The sequence below is a fragment of the Balaenoptera acutorostrata genome, chromosome 4 (genome assembly GCF_949987535.1).
Source record: "Balaenoptera acutorostrata chromosome 4, mBalAcu1.1, whole genome shotgun sequence".
In the NCBI taxonomy this organism is placed as follows: domain Eukaryota; kingdom Metazoa; phylum Chordata; class Mammalia; order Artiodactyla; family Balaenopteridae; genus Balaenoptera; species Balaenoptera acutorostrata.
Window position 1 is genome coordinate 83,850,645 of NC_080067.1, and position 17,379 is coordinate 83,868,023.

Sequence of the window (17,379 nt, forward strand, 5' to 3'; positions counted from 1 at the left end):
AATTTACCAAGGCTTGATTTGTGACCCAAGATGTGATCTATCCTGGAGAATGTTCCGTGCGCACTTGAGAAGAACGTGTAATCTGCCGTTTTTGGATGGAATGTCCTATATATATCAATTAAATCTATCTGGTCTATTGTGTCATTTAAAGCTTGTGTTTCCTTATTAATTTTCTGTCTGGAGGATCTGTCCATTGGTGTAAGTGAGGTGTTAAAGTCCCCCACTATTATTGTGTTATTGTCGATTTCCTCTTTTATAGCTGCTAGCAGTTGCCTTATGTATTGAGGTGCTCCTATGTTGGGCGCATATATATTTACAATTGTTATATCATCTTCTTGGATTGATCCCTTGATCATTATGTAGTGTCCTTCCTTGTCTCTTGTAACATTCTTTATTTTTAAGTCTATTTTATCTGATATGAGTATTGCTACTCCAGCTTTCTTTTGATTTCCATTTGCATGAATATCTTTTTCCATCCCCTCACTTTCAGTCTGTATGTGTCCCTAGGTCTGAAGTGGGTCTCTTGTAGACAGCATATATATAGGTCTTGTTTTTGTATCCATTCAGCAAGCCTGTGTCCTTTGGTAGGAGCATTTAATCCATTCAGATTTAAGGTAATTATCGATATGTATGTCCCTATTACCATTTTCTTAATTGTTTTGGGTTTGTTTTTTAGGGTCCTTTTCTTCTCTTGTGTTTCCCACCTAGAGAAGGTCCTTTAGCATTTGTTGTAGAGCTGGTTTGGTGGTGCTGAAGTCTCTTAGCTTTTGCTTGTCTGTAAAGCTTTTGATTTCTCCATCGAATCTGAATGAGATCCTTGCCAGGTAGTGTAATCTTGGTTGTAGGTTCTTCCCTTTCATCACTTTAAGTATATCATGCCACTCCCTTCTGGCTTGTAGAGTTTCTGCTGAGAAATCAGCTATTAACCTTATGGGAGTTCCCTTGTATGTTATTTGTCATTTTTCCCTTGCTGCTTTCAACATTTTTTCTTTGTCTTTAATTTTTGCCAATTTGATTACTATGTGTCTCGGCATGTTTCTCCTTGGGTTTATCCTGTATGGGACTCTCTGCAGTTCCTGGACTTGGGTGGCTATTTCCTTTCCCATGTTAGAGAACTTTTTGACTATAATCTCTTCAAATATTTTCTCAGGTCCTTTCTCTCTCTCTTCTCCTTCTGGGACCCCTATAATGTGAATGTTGTTGCATTTAATGTCGTCCCAGAGGTCTCTTAGGCTGTCTTCAGTTCTTTTCATTCTTTTTTCTTTATTCTGTTCTGCAGCAGTGAATTCTGCCATTCTGTTTTCCAGGTCACTTATCCGTTCTTCTGCCTCAGTTATTCTGCCATTCATTCCTTCTAGTGTATTTTTCATTTCAGTTATTGTGTTGTTCATCTCTGTTTGTTTGTTCTTTAATTCTTGTAGATCTTTGTTAAACATTTCTTGCATCTTCTTGGTCTTTGCCTCCATTCTTTTTCCGAGGTCCTGGATCATCTTCACTGTCATTATTCTGAATTCTTTTTCTGGAAGGTTTCCTATCTCCACTTCATTTAGTTGTTTTCCTGGGTTTTTATCTTGTTCCTTCATCTGGCGCATAGCCCTCTGCGTTTTCATCTTGTGTACCTTTCTGTGAGAGTGGTTTTTGTTCCACAGGGTGCAGGATTGTAGTTCTTGCTTCTGCTGTCTGCCCTCTGGTGGATGAGGCTATCCTGCATCCGACATTTCTGATGGAGTGTATTTTCCAGCTGTTTCTTCTTTTGGCAATCACTTCCACTCATGTGAGAAGCAGATAGTTTTTTTGTTTATTGCTTTTTTCTTCCAGTTTTATTGAGATATAATTGACATACAGTACTGTATAAGGTGTACAGCATAATGATGTGACTTACATACATCATGAAAAGATTATCACAGTAAGTTAGTAAATATCCATCATCTCATATAGATACAAACAGAGAAATAGAAAAAAGTTTTTTCTTGTGATGAGAATTCTTAGGATTTACTCTTTTAACAACTTCCATATGTAACATACAGCAGTGTTAATTATATTTATCATGTTGTATGTTACATCCCTGAGAACCACAGAATTTGTTTAGTCTGGTTAGATGTTTCTGTTTTAGTCAATTCACAATTTAGTTTGTGTAAATTTCATTTTTTCATATAACCTCTGCAATTTCAATGGATAAACCACTCTTCATTATTTGTGCAACTTACTAAAATAATCAGATGACATCTTTGAAGGTAAATCAATTGTTATTGAGTTTCCTTTACTTCTGTGTTTAGCAATATTAGGCCAAACAAGAAACCACTTCTAGAACAGCACACTTTACTTAAAATTCTGGATGTTTTATAGAAAATACTTCCTTTAAAATTCATGACTAAACTGGTAAAATCAAAGAATTCCTTGTCAGTCAAATAATTTGACATTTGACTCCTTAATAAAAGGAGTAAGTAGAGAAGTGAAGCATAAGAACCAAAATTTTCAATAGTGATGTCAGCTGATACCTGGTGGTCTAGAGTGTGCATTTTAATGGGTTATGTGTTCTGGGGGATAGGAATCTGGGGTTCCTAGCAGGGTGGGTGGTAAGATCTAAAATTCCCTGTATAAAGCCAAAACCCCAAAATGACAACCCCCTCAGAAAGTAAAGCAGAGAAATATCTCTTCTGAACATTGAGATGGTGAGTGTGGAAGCTGTCCAAATCTGGCTCTGGTGTCTAACATTACTACTTCCATATCTTAAAAAATGCCAACCCACTTCCCTGGTGGCGCAGTGGTTGAGAGTCTGCCTGCCGATGCAGGGGACACGGGTTCGAGCCCTGGTCTGGGAGGATCCCACATGCCGCGGAGCAACTGGGCCTGTGAGCCACAATTACTGAGCCTGCGCGTCTGGAGCCTGTGCTCCGCAACGGGAGAGGCCGCGATAGTGAGAGGCCTGCGCACCGCGATGAAGAGTGGCCCCCGCTTGCCGCAACTGGAGAAGGCCTTCGCACAGAAACGAAGACCCAACACAGCCATAAATTAATTAATTAATTAATTAAAAAAGAAAAAAAAAAAGAAAAAAAAAAGCCAACCCAGAGATTACATTTAAAATGGGCCAGGGGGATACTGGAGAAGATGGCGGAAGAGTAAGACGCGGAGATCACCTTCCTTCCCACAGATACAGTAGGCATACATCTACATGTGGAACTGCTCCTACAGAACACCCACTGAACGCTGGCAGAAAACGTCAGACTTCCCAAAAGGCAAGAAACTCCCCCCGTACTTGGGTAGGGCAAAAGAAAAAAGAAATAACAGAGACAAAAGAATAGGGACGGCACCTGCACCAGTGGGAGGGAGCTGTGAAGGAGGAAAGATTTCCACGCACTAGGAAGCCCCTTCGCGGGCGGAGACTGCGGGTGGCGGAGGGGGGAAGCTTCGGAGCCACGGAGGAGAGTGCAGCCACAGGGGTGCGGAGGGCAAAGCGGAGAGATTCCTGCACGGAGGATCAGTGCCGATCAGCACTCACCAGCCCGAGAGGCTTGTCTGCTCCCCTGCCGGGGCGGGCGGGGCTGGGAGCTGAGGCTCAGCTTCGGTTGGATCACAGGGAGAGGACTGGGGTTGGCGGCGTGAACACAGCCTGAAGGGGTTAGCGCACCACAGCTGGCTGGGAGGGAGACCGGGAAAAAGTCTGCAGCTGCCGAAGAGGCAAGAGACTTTTTCTTGCCTCTTTGTTTCACGGCGCGCAAGGAGAGGGGATTCAGAGCGCCGCCTAAATGAACTCCAGAGACTGGCGCGAGCCGCGGCTATCAGCGCGGACCGCAGAGACGGGCGTGAGACGCTGGGGCTGCTGCTGCCACCTCCAAAAAGCCTGTGTGCGAGCACAGGTCACTCTCCACACCGCCCCTCCCGGGAGCCTGTGCAGCCCGCCACTGCCAGGGTCCCGTGATCCAGGGACAACTTCCCCGGGAGAACGCACTGCGAGCCTCAGGCTGGTGCAAAGTCACACTGGCCTCTGCCGCCGCAGGCTCGCCCCGCCTCATCTGTACCCCTCCCTCCCCGCGGCCTGAGTGAGCCAGAGCCCCCGAAGCAGCTGCTCCTTTAACCCCGTCCTGTCTGGGTGGAGAACAGACGCCCTCAGGCGACCTACACGCAGAGGCTGGTCCAACCCAAAGCTGATCCCCAGGAGCTGTGCGAACAGGGAAGAGAAGGGGAAATCTCCCCCAGCAGCCTCAGAAGCAGCGGATTAAAGCTCCACAAACAACTTGATGTGCCTGCATCTGTTGAATACCTGAACAGACAACGAATCATCCCAAATTCAGGAGGGGGACTCTGGGAGCAGGAGATATTAATTTTTCCCCTTTTCCTGTTTTTTGTGAGTGTATATGTATATGCTTCTGGGTGAGATTTTGTCTGTATAGCTTTGCTTTACAATAGCTTTATTTTACTTCACTATATTATAGCCTCTTTCTTTCTTTCTTTCTATTTTTTCTCCCTTTTACTCTGAGCCGTGTGGATGAAAGGCTCTTGGTGCTCCAGCCAGGCATCAGGGCCGTACCTCTGAGGTGGGAGAGCCAACTTCAGGACACTGGTCCACAAGAGACCTCCCAGCTCCTCGTAATACCAAACGGCAAAAATCTCTCAGAGATCTCCATCTCAACATCAAGACCCAGCATCACTCAATGACCAGCAAGCTACAGTGCTGAACACCCTATGCCAAACAACTAGCAAGACAGGAACACAGCCCCATCCATTAGCAGAGAGGCTGCCTAAAATCATAATAATAATAATAAGGCCACAGACACACCAGACGTTGACGTGCCCACCAGAAAGACAAGATCCAGCCTCATCCACCAGAACTCAGGCACTAGTTCCCTCCACCAGGAAGCCTACACAACCCACTGAACCAACCTTAGCCACTGGGGACAGATACCAAAAACAACGGGAACTACGAACCTGCAGCCTGTGAAAAGGAGACCCCAAACACAGTAAGATAAGCAAAATGAGACGACAGAAAACCACACAGCAGATGAAGGAGCAGGGTCAAAACACACCAGACTTAACAAATGAAGAGGAAATAGGTAGTCTACCTGAAAAAGAATTCAGAATAATGATAGTAAGGATGATCCAAAATCTTGGAAATAGAATAGACAAAATGCAAGAAACATTTAACAAGGACGTAGAAGAACTAAAGAGGAACCAAGCAATGATGAAAAACACAATAAATGAAATTAAAAATACTCTAGATGGGATCAATAGCAGAATAACTGAGGCAGAAGAATGGATAAGTGACCTGGAAGATAAAATGGTGGAAATAACTACTGCAGAGCAGGATAAAGAAAAAAGAATGAAAAGAACTGAGGACAGTCTCAGAGACCTCTGGGACAACATTAAACGCACCAACATTCGAATTATAGGGGTCCCAGAAGAAGAAGAGAAAAAGAAAGGGACTGAGAAAATATTTGAAGAGATTATAGTTGAAAACTTCCCTAATATGGGAAAGGAAATAGTTAATCAAGTCCTGGAAGCACAGAGAGTCCCATACAGGATAAATCCAAGGAGAAACACACCAAGACACATATTAATCAAACTGTCAAAAATTAAATATAAGGAAAACATATTAAAGGCAGCAAGGGAAAAACAACAAATAACACACAAGGGAATCCCCATAAGGTTAACATCTGATTTGTCAGCAGAAACTCTGCAAGCCAGAAGGAAGTGGCAGGATATACTTAAAGTGATGAAGGAGAAAAACCTACAACCAAGATTACTCTACCCAGCAAGGATCTCATTCAGATGTGATGGAGAAATTAAAACCTTTACAGACAAGCAAAAGCTGAGAGAGTTCAGCACCACCAAACCAGCTTTACAACAAATGCTAAAGGAACTTCTCTAGGCAAGAAACACAAGAGAAGGAAAACACCTACAATAACAAACCCAAAACATTTAAGAAAATGGGAATAGGAACATACATATCGATAATTACCTTGAATGTAAATGGATTAAATGCTCCCACCAAAAGACACAGGCTGGCTGAATGGATACAAAAACAAGACCCATATATATGCTGTCTACAAGAGACCCACTTCAGACCTAGGGACACATACAGACTGAAAGTGAGGGGATGGAAAAAGATATTCCATGCAAATGGAAATCAAAAGAAAGCTGGAGTAGCAATTCTCATATCAGACAAAATAGACTTTAAAATAAAGACTATTACAAGAGACAAAGAAGGACACTATATAATGATCAAGGGATCGATTCAAGAGGAAGGTATAACAATTGTAAATATTTATGCATCCAACATAGGAGCACCTCAGTACATAAGGCAAATACTGACAGCCATAAAAGGGGAAATCGACAGCAACACAATCATAGTAGGGGACTTTAACACCCCACTTTCACCAATGGACAGATCATCCAAAATGAAAATAAATAAGGAAACACAAGCTTTAAATGATACATTAAACAAGATGGGCTTAATTGATATTTATAGGACATTCCACCCAAAAACAACAGAATACACATTTTTCTCAAGTGCTCATGGAACATTCTCCAGGATAGATCATATCTTGGGTCACAAATCAAGCCTTGGTAAATTTAAGAAAATTGAAATCGTATCAAGTATCTTTTCTGACCACAACGCTATGAGACTAGATATCAATTACAGGAAAAGATCTGTAAAAAATACAAACACATGGAGGCTACACAATACACTACTTAATAACGAAGTGATCACTGAAGAAATCAAAGGGGAAATCAAAAAATACCTAGAAACAAATGACAATGGAGATATGACGACCCAAAACCTATGGGACGCAGCAAAAGCAGTGCTAAGAGGGAAGTTTATAGCAATACAAGCCTACCTCAAGAAACAGGAAACATCTCGAATAAACAACCTAACCTTGCACCTAAAGCAATTAGAGAAAGAAGAACAAAAAAACCCCAAAGCCAGCAGAAGGAAAGAAATCATAAAGATTAGGTCAGAAATAAATGAAAAAGAAATGAAGGAAACAATAGCAAAAATCAACGAAACTAAAAGCTGGTTCTTTGAGAAGATAAACAAAATTGATAAACCATTAGCCAGACTCATCAAGAGAAAAAGGGAGAAGACTCAAATCAATAGAATTAGAAATGAAAAAGGAGAAGTAACCACTGACACTGCAGAAATACAAACGATCATGAGAGATTACTACAAGCAACTCTATGCAAAAAAAATGGACAACCTGGAAGAAATGGACAGATTCTTAGAAATGCACAAACTGCCGAGACTGAACCAGGAAGAAATAGAAAATATGAACAGACCAATCACAAGCACTGAAATTGAAACTGTGATTAAAAACCTTCCAACAAACAAAAGTCCAGGACCAGATGGCTTCACAGGCGAATTCTATCAAACATTTAGAGAAGAGCTAACACCTATCCTTCTCAAACTCTTCCAAAATATTGCAGAGGGAGGAACACCCCCAAACTCATTCTACGAGGCCACCATCACCCTGATACCAAAACCAGACAAAGATGTCACAAAGAAAGAAAACTACAGGCCAATATCACTGATGAACATAGATGCAAAAATCCTCAACAAAATACTAGCAAACAGAATCCAACAGCACATTAAAAGGATCATACACCATGATCAAGTGGGGTTTATCCCAGGAATGCAAGGATTCTTCAACATACGCAAATCAATCAATGTGATACACCATATTAACAAATTGAAGGAGAAAAACCATATGATCATCTCAATAGATACAGAGAAAGCTTTCGACAAAATTCAACACCCATTTATGATAAAAGCCCTGCAGAAAGTAGGCATAGAGGGAACTTTCCTCAACATAATAAAGGCCATATATGACAAACCCACAGCCAGTATCGTTCTCAATGGTAAAAAACTGAAACCATTTCCTCTAAGATCAGGAATAAGACAAGGATGTCCACTCTCACCACTATTATTCAACATAGTTTTGGAAGTGTTAGCCACAGCAATCAGAGAAGACAAAGAAATAAAAGGAATCCAAATCGGAAAAGAAGAAGTAAAGCTGTCACTGTTTGCAGATGATATGATACTATATTTAGAGAATCCTAAAGATGCTACCAGAAAACTCCTAGAGCTAATCAATGAATTTGGTAAAGTAGCAGGATACAAAATTAATGCACAGAAATCTCTTGCATTTCTATACACTAATGATGAAAAATCTGAAAGTGAAATTAAGAAAACACTCCCATTTACCATTGCAACAAAAAGAATAAAATATCTAGGAATAAACCTACCTAAGGAGACAAAAGACCTGTATGCAGAAAATTATAAGACACTGATGAAAGAAATTAAAGATGATACAAATAGATGGAGAGATATACCATGTTCTTGGATTGGAAGAATCAACATTGTGAAAATGACTCTACTACCCAAAGCAATCTACAGATTCAATGCAATCCCTATCAAACTACCACTGGCATTTTTCACAGAACTAGAACAAAAAATTTCACAATTTGTATGGAAACAGAAAAGACCCCAAATAGCCAAAGCAATCTTGAGAACAAAAAATGGAGCTGGGGGAATCAGGCTCCCTGACTTCAGACTATATTACAAAGCTTCAGTAATCAAGACAGTTTGGTACTGGCACAAAAACAGAAATATAGATCAATGGAACAGGATAGAAAGCCCAGAGATAAACCCACACACATATGGTCACCTTATCTTTGATAAAGGAGGCAAGCATATACAGTGGAGAAAAGACAGCCTCTTCAATAAGTGGTGCTGGGAAAATTGGACAGGTACATGTAAAAGTATGAAATTAGGACACTCCCTGACACCATGCACAAAAATAAACTCAAAATGGATTAAAGACCTAAGTGTAAGGCCAGACACTATCAAACTCTTAGAGGAAAACATAGGCAGAACACTCTATGACATACATCACAGCAAGATTCTTTTTGACCCAGCTCCCAGAGAAATGGAAATAAGAACACAAATAAACAAATGGGACCTAATGAAACTGAAAAGCTTTTGCACAGCAAAGGAAACCATAAAGAAGACCAAAAGACAACCATCAGAATGGGAGAAAATATTTGCAAATGAAGCAGCTGACAAAGGATTAATCGCCAAGATTTACAAGCAGCTCATGCAGCTCAATAACAAAAAAACGAACAACCCAATCCAAAAATGGGCAGAAGACCTAAATAGACATTTCTCCAAAGAAGATATACAGATGGCCTACAGACACATGAAAGAATGCTCAACATCATTAATCATTAAAGAAATGCAAATCAACACTACAATGAGATATCATCTCACACCGGTCAGAATGGCCATCATCAAAAAATCTAGAAACAATAAATGCTGGAGAGGGTGTGGAGGAAAGGGAACACTCTTGCACTGTTGGTGGGAAGGTAAATTGATACCAGCCAGTATGGAGAACACTATGGAGGTTCCTTAAAAAACTAAAAATAGAACTACCATACGACCCAGCAATCCCACTACTGGGCATATACCCTGAGAAAACCATAGGTCAAAAAGAGTCATGTACCAAAATGTTCATTGCAGCTCTATTTACAATAGCCAGGACATGGAAGCAACCTAAATGTCCATCGACAGATGAATGGATGAAGAAGAGTTGGCACATATATACAATGGAATATTACTCAGCCAAAAAAAGAAATGAAATGGAGGTATTTGTAATGAGGTGGATGGAGTTAGAGTCTGTCATACAGAGTGAAGTAAGTCAGAAAGAGAAAAACAAATACAGTATGCTAACACATATATACGGAATCTAAGGAGAAAAAAAAAAAAAGGCCATGAAGAACCTAGTGGCAAGACGGGAATAAAGACACAGACCTACTAGAGAATGGACTTGAGGATATGGGGAGGGGGTGGGGTGAGATGTGACAGGGTAAGAGAGTGTCATGGACATATATACACTACCAAATGTAAAATAGATAGCTAGTGGGAAGCAGCCGCATAGCACAGGGAGATCAGCTCGGTGCTTTGTGACCACCTAGAGGGGTGGGATGGGGAGGGTGGGAGGGAGGGAGATGCAAGAGGGAAGAGAAATGGGAACATATTGTATATGTATAACTGATTCACTTTGTTATAAAGCAGAAGCTAACACACCATTGTAAGGCAATTATACTTCAATAAAGATGTTTAAAAATAAATAAATAAATAAAAAATAAAAAAATAAAATGGGCCAGAATTGATATGTCTCCCAGGTAGCTGGCAGAAATATATTCAACAAAAATTTCAAGGTCTTTAATGCAGACCTTAAGGAATTACCACAGATAAAATTCCAAGGAATCCAAGCTCACAGTTAAAAGATAGGCGGGAAATACTTTAGGTGTATTAGCTTTAATTATTATGGTAACTATTAGCACAAAAATGTTTAACATTTTTGAGAAGTAATCTTCTCCTTTCTATTTTCTAAGAGTTTTTTTTTAAATTAGAAATTTATGTTGAATGCTTGAAATACATTGTAAATTTAAAAATATTCTCTAGGCTTTTTAGAAGGATGACACAAACTATGCCTTTCAATTTCTTCCTAATTATTTTTCCCACTTAATCATAGTTCACCTAATAAAAATAGAATAACTTTGTGACAGAGATTTCTTTGGTTTATTCTTTTCCCATCGAAGTGTTGGATTTATATTGGGAGCAATATTACAATATTTATATAGCACTTTCTCTGAAGAGCACTTACTATGTGTTGGGCACTGTTCTAAGCACTTTACACCTATGACTAACTTAGTGCTAGTAATAACCAAATAGTTGTTACTCTTATCGCCTCCATCATATAGATGAGGAAAAGGAAGCTCAGGGAGTTAAGCAAAATCACACAGCTACTAAGTCTTCAAACACAGACTGACTGGCTACAGAGTTGCTGCACTCTTGACCCCTATGCTACACTGCATCTCTGAAAGATCTTCCATGACTACAATCTAAATTAGGATCCTTTTATTTCTTTGATAGCACTCTATTCTTTTTTGCCTGAGCATTAGTACAATTTTAAATTATCAATAATTAATTAGTTTAATGTCTGTCTCCTCTAGTCTCTTTCACTTTGAGAGCAGGAGCCATTTCTTCCATTTCCCTGCCATATACCCAATGCCTAGCACGTAGTAGACGCTCAATAGCTAGTTGAGTGAATGATTGCACGAAAGGTAACTAAGAAAAGTGCTTCCTTCATGGAGTAATGTCTCCATCTTGTGGAATTTTAGAATACTGTCCCCCCAAATTTTCTTTTAACAAGGAAGGTTTCACAGGAGAACTGATTCTCCTATTTCCCAGGCTACAAGTCCGGGAAATAGGAGAATTTTTGTTGTTGTCATTGGACTGGTCCTTTTGAGACTTTTAGAGCTGTAGAAAAGCACCGCCCCTTCAAGGCAGGCCTTTCCCTTACTAGATTTGCTTGGTGAAACGAATTGTGCAACTGGGTATTTAACTGGCATCAATTTAAGTCCAGAACTCGTTTGATTCTACCTTGCCAAAGGTAGAGCACAGATCCATTAACAAGCTCTTGGTTCCGAATGATCACTCAGGCACATCCAGAGCCCCTTCCATGCAGCGTTCTACTACCTAAGAGGTCTATTGGCCGCAGTCCCTATCTCTCCATCACATATTCCTCACAGCGTATGATGGCTAAAGTAGAAATTGTGTACAGAAATAACCTCTGCCCTACCATCACATACCAGGAGAAAGTAAATTGCACTCCATTCTAAATCCTAAATTTTACTTGTATAATGTTTTGCACATATAATTTGTAATAATTGTTTTAAAAATACGATATGTTAAATAGAGCTACTTCTCTACCAATTATGGGCAGTTCATTTTATGAAGTTAACATAAACTTGCTATTTAAACCAGACATGGACAAAAAGAAAAAGAAAAACTTTAAGCCAGTATGATTATAATTGGAGATTATATATACTGAGTTTGGTTTTCCCCTCGTTTAATCTAGGTCCAACTCTGGTTCTCTTTCACTATCCGACAACCAAGGTGAGCGGCCGGAGGCCTAGAACACCAGCGAGAGCCGCTCCTTCCCCACGATTCTATGGTCCTCAGGTTACTCTCGTCACTGAGAACTCTATGGTTCCGGGGCGGGCTGGGAGGCTTGAGTTTGAAAGCCGTGGCGGGAAGATGGCGGCCGCATCTGTCGCCAGCCTCTGTTTCTTCCGAGCGGGAGGACGCTGGGACTGTGCCTTTCCTTGAATGGCCGAGAATATTTCGCGATGAATCTGACGCGCTGGAGTGGGAAACGACGACGTTCAGCATCAGGCTCAGACTCCTTTTCGGGAAGCGGCGGTGACAGCAGTGACAGCCCCCTGCTCCTCTCGCGGCCGGTGCTGAGCCCGCCCCCGGGCCTGAGACGCAGCCTGAAGGACCGCGGCCGCCCGCCGGCCAGAGCTGCAGGTACTCCCAGGCACTCCGTGGGCAGCGGGCGAGGTGGGCAGCTCACCCGGGCCCCTCGTCGGGAGGTGTCCTCACCGCGCGGAGCTCGCGCGTTTGCACGGCCTGCTAGGCTTCTACTCCCCTTTCTCAGTTTGTGACTAGGACCTGGTGCGGCACGTCACTTTCTATTGACGTGGAAGAGCTTTCAGTCCATATTCAGCGACTGTCTGGTAGTAATCTTCAAGTGGTTTCTGGGTCTTTTCGACCTTTATTTACAGAAACAACTTGCTAGTTGGCCAAATCTCATCACCTGTAGGGAATTCACTCCTAATAGTGTGCAGTGCTCCTTACAGATCCTTATATTGTCAGGATGTACTTTAAGTAGCCTCTTTACAACACATAGGAATCCCAAAACACAGTGGAAGGCTAATTACTGAAGTCTTATGTTAGAACTAAATTCAACTATTGCCTTTTTTTCTTTTTTTTCCTAAAAGGGGAATGCAAGCAGACGTTTCCTGACGATAAAGTAGACAAGCTGCTATTGGCAAATTGGGGGCTTCCTACAGCGGTTCTGGAGAAATATCACAGTTTTGGTGTAAAAAAGATGTTTGAATGGCAAGCAGAGTGCCTTTTGCTTGGACAAGTCCTGGAAGGAAAGAATTTAGTCTATTCAGGTATTCAAATTTGTGCAAGTTAATTTCTCTACTATTTTTAAGACTTATTAATGTAAAGGACACTCTATTGAGGTAAGGTAGGGTGAGAAAGTGCTTTATAACTAGAGAAAGTCTTAAAATATTTGAAAAGCAGAGTTTCATATTCATACTTAAATTATGAAAATTCCATTAGATGGTAGGGTGGGGGAAGGCAAAAACCCAACAATTTAAACAGAATTATCTGCCTACCATTCCTCTCAAAAAACATATGTCCCAGAGTGAGTGTGCAGTATGAGATGTAAATGTGCTCTTCCCACAGTTGATCTCAGTTGCTTTTCAGTGTGTGAACATTTTACGTTATATGTTTATAAGTTGACCTGCTTATACAGGATTGTATATACAAAACCCTATGTAATATACTTTATGAAAGGTTTATATGGGCTTTCAAGAGCAACTTTGACTTACATAATTTTTAACCATCTGTGCTTAGTATACTGACTTTAGAATCTAATCACTTGGTAAGATGTACGTCCTTTGTATCAGTTTTCTCTGAAATTGTGAGTCATCCAGATTTTCATTATGGCTGCCAAAAATAATTAGAGAGTTAACTGTCAATAGATATAAGTTCAGGGTGTTTACTGACTGTGTAACCTTGCAAATTAGTTGAGAGAGAGAAGCGGAGGGAGGAAGGGAGTGAGCGCGTGCGCGCACAGAGAGCATGAGTGCCAGGGTGTGGGCTTAGAAAAGTTTTTGGCATGTAAGAAATACTCAGTTAATGCTAACTAGTGGCAGTTGGTGGCAGTGGTAGAATGGCCTGACTGTTTCAGTTGCTTAAACAAGAACTTGGGTGTCATTCATAACTCTGCTCACCAACTTGCATTAATTAATCACCAAGTGTAGTATCTATTACCTCAAATGTCTTGATTCTGGCTACTACTCTCTGTTCTTAGGTCCATTACCTAGTTTACTATCATCTTCTAGATTATGCAATAGTTCTCTAACTAGTTAATCTTTTCTTTCTGCTCTTGCTTTGCTCCTGCAGCCAAAGTGATCTCTATAAAGTACAAATATGATTTTGTCATTCCTTTTCATAAAACTCACTAGTCACTCTGCATTGCTTTCAGGATAAATTCCTTACGTGGTAGGATTATAAAAGTCTTCTCCATGTGGCACTTTCATATCTCTTTTTTCTTTTTTTTCTTTTTTTTTTTTAGTATTAGTTGTTTTGTTTGTTTTTTTATACTGCAGGTTCTTATTAGGCATCAATTTTATACACATCAGTGTATACATGTCAATCCCAATCGCCCAATTCAGTACACCACCATCCCCACCCCACCGCAGTTTTCCCCCCTTGGTGTCCATATGTCCATTCTCTACATCTGCGTCTCAAATTCTGCCCTGCAACCTGGCTCATCTGTACCATTTTTCTAGGTTCCACATACATGCATTAATATACGATATTTGTTTTTCTCTTTCTGACTTACTTCACTCTGTATGACAGTCTCTAGATCCATCCACGTCTCAACAAATGATTCAATTTCGTTCCTTTTTATGGCTGAGTAATATTCCATTGTATATATGTACCACAACTTCTTTATCCATTCATCTGTTGATGGGCATGTAGGTTGCTTCCATGACCTGGCTATTGTAAATAGTGCTGCAATGAACATTCGGGTGCATGTGTCTTTTTGAATTACGGTTTTCTCTGGGTATATGCCCAGTAGTGGGATTGCTGGGTCATATGGTAATTCTATTTTTAGTTTTTTAAGGAACCTCCATATTGTTCTCCATAGTGGCTGTATCAATTTACATTCCCACCAACAGTGCAAGAGGTTTCCCTTTTCTCCACACCCTTTCCAGCATTTGTTGCTTGTAGATTTTCTGATGATGCCCATTCTAACAGGAGTGAGGTGATACCTCATTGTAGTTTTGATTTGCATTTCTCTAATAATTAGTGATGTTGAGCATCTTTTCATGTGCTTCGTGGCCGTCTGTATGTCTTCTTTGGAGAAATGTCTATTTAGGTCTTCTGCCCATTTTTGGATTGGGGTGTTTGTTTCTTTAATATTGAGCTGAATGAGCTGTTTAAATATTTTGGAGATTAATCCTTTGTCCGTTGATTCATTTGCAAATATTTTCTCCCATTCTGAGGGTTGTCTTTTCGTCTTGTTTATGGTTTCCTTTGCTGTGCAAAAGCTTTGAAGTTTCATTAGGTCCCACTTGTTTATTTTTGTTTTTATTTCCATTACTCTAGGAGGTGGATCAAAAAAGATCTTGCTGTGATTTATGTCAAAGAGTGTTCTTCCTATGTTTTCCTCTAAGAGTTTTATAGTGTCCAGTCTTATATTTAGGTCTCTAATCCATTTTGAGTTTATTTTTGTGTATGGTGTTAGGGAGTATTCTAATTTCATTCTTTTACATGTAGCTGTCCAGTTTTCCCAGCACCACTTATTGAAGAGACTGTCTTTTCTCCATTGTATATCTTTGCCTCCTTTGTCATAGATTAGTTGACCATAGGTGCGTGGGTTAATCTCTGGGCTTTCTGTCTTGTTCCATTGATCTATGTTTCTGTTTTTGTGCCAGTACCATATTGTCTTGATTACTGTAGCTTTGTAGTATAGTCTGAAGTCAGGGAGTCTGATTCCTCCAGCTCCATTTTTTTGCCTCAAGACTGCTTTGGCTATTCGGGGTCTTTTGTGTCTCCATACAAATTTTAAGATGATTTGTTCTAGCTCCGTAAAAAATGCCATTGGTAATTTGATAGGGATTGCATTGAATCTGTAGATTGCTTTGGGTAGTATAGTCATTTTCACAATGTTGATTCTTCCAATCCAAGAACATGGTATATCTATCCATCTGTTGGTATAATCTTTAATTTCTGTCATCAGTGTCTTATAGTTTTCTGCATACAGGTCTTTTGTCTCCCTAGGTAGGTTTATTCCTAGGTATTTTATTCTTTTTGTTGCAATGGTAAATGGGAGTGTTTCCATAATTTCTCTTTCAGATTTTTCATCATTAGTGTATAGGAATGCAAGAGATTTCTGTGCATTAATTTTGTATCCTGCAACTTTACCATATTCATTAATTAGCTCTAGCAGTTTTCTGGTGGCAGTTTTAGGATTCTCTATGTATAGTATCATGTCATCCGCAAACAGTGACAGTTTTACTTCTTCTTTTCCAATTTGTATTCCTTTTATTTCTTTTTCTTCTCTGATTGCCGTGGCTAGGACTTCCAGAACTATGTTGAATAATAGTGGTGAGAGTGGACATCCTTGTCTCGTTCCTGATCTTAGCGGAAATGCTTTCAGTTTTTCACCATTGAGAATGATGTTTGCTGTGGGTTTGTCATCTATGGCCTTTATTATGTTGAGGTAGGTTCCCTCTATGCCCACTTTCTGGAGAGTTTTTATCATAAATGGGTGTTGAATTTTGTCAAAGGCTTTTTCTGCATCTATTGAGATGATCATATGGTTTTTATTCTTCAATTTGTTAATATGGTGTATCACATTGATTGATTTGCATATATTGAAGAATCCTTGCATCCCTGGGATAAATCCCACTTGATCGTGTTGTATGATCCTTTTAATGTGTTGTTGGATTCTGTTTGCTAGTATTTTGTTGAGGATTTTTGCGTCCATATTCATCAGTGATATTGGTCTGTAATTTTCTTTTTTTGTAGTGTCTTTGTCTGGTTTTGGTATCAGGGTGATGGTGGCCTCATAGAATGAGTTTGGGAGTGTTCCGTCCTCTGCAATTTTTTGGAAGAGTTTGAGAAGGATGGGTGTTAGCTCTTCTCTAAATGTTTGATAGAATTCACCTGTGAAGCCATCTGGTCCTGGACTTTTGTTTGTTGGAAGATTTTTAATCACAGTTTCAATTTCATTACTTGTGATTGGTCTGTTCATATTTTCTGTTTCTTCCTGGTTCAGTCTTGGAAGGTTATCCCTTTCTAAGAATTTGTCCATTTCTTCCAGGTTGTCCATTTTATTGGCATAAAGTTGCTTGTAGTAGTCTCTTAGGATGCTTTGTATTTCTGCGGTGTCTGTTGTAACTTCTCCTTTTTCATTTCTGATTTTATTGATTTGAGTCCTCTCCCTCTTTCTTGATGAGTCTGGCTAATGGCTTATCAATTTTGTTTATCTTCTCAAAGAACCAACTTTTAGTTTTATTGATCTTTGCTATTGTTTTCTTTGTTTCTATTTCATTTATTTCTGCTCTGATCTTTATGATTTCTTTCCTTCTGCTAACTTTGGGTTTTGTTTGTTCTTCTTTCTCTAGTTTCTTTAGGTGTAAGGTTAGATTGTTTACTTGAGATTTTTCTTGTTTCTTTACGTAGGCTTGTATAGCTATAAACTTCCCTCTTAGAACTGCTTT

The 17,379-nt window shown here is 40.0% G+C and overlaps 1 protein-coding gene across 5 annotated transcripts in view; it reads left to right on the forward strand.

Annotated features, from left to right (window-relative positions):
• Nucleotides 1-12,092: 12,092 nt before the first annotated feature.
• Nucleotides 12,093-17,379, forward strand: part of POLQ (DNA polymerase theta) — a 120,254-nt gene continuing 114,967 nt past the window's right edge. For all 5 annotated transcript variants that reach the window (XR_009008219.1, XR_009008220.1, XM_007181854.2 and 2 more), the window contains exons 1-2: nucleotides 12,093-12,373; nucleotides 12,847-13,026. Coding sequence is in view for 3 of the 5 variants with exons in the window: in XM_007181854.2 (XP_007181916.2) it covers nucleotides 12,193-12,373; nucleotides 12,847-13,026 (361 nt within the window). In the remaining 2 variants the exon portion in view is untranslated. The remainder of the gene's footprint in view (nucleotides 12,374-12,846; nucleotides 13,027-17,379) is intronic.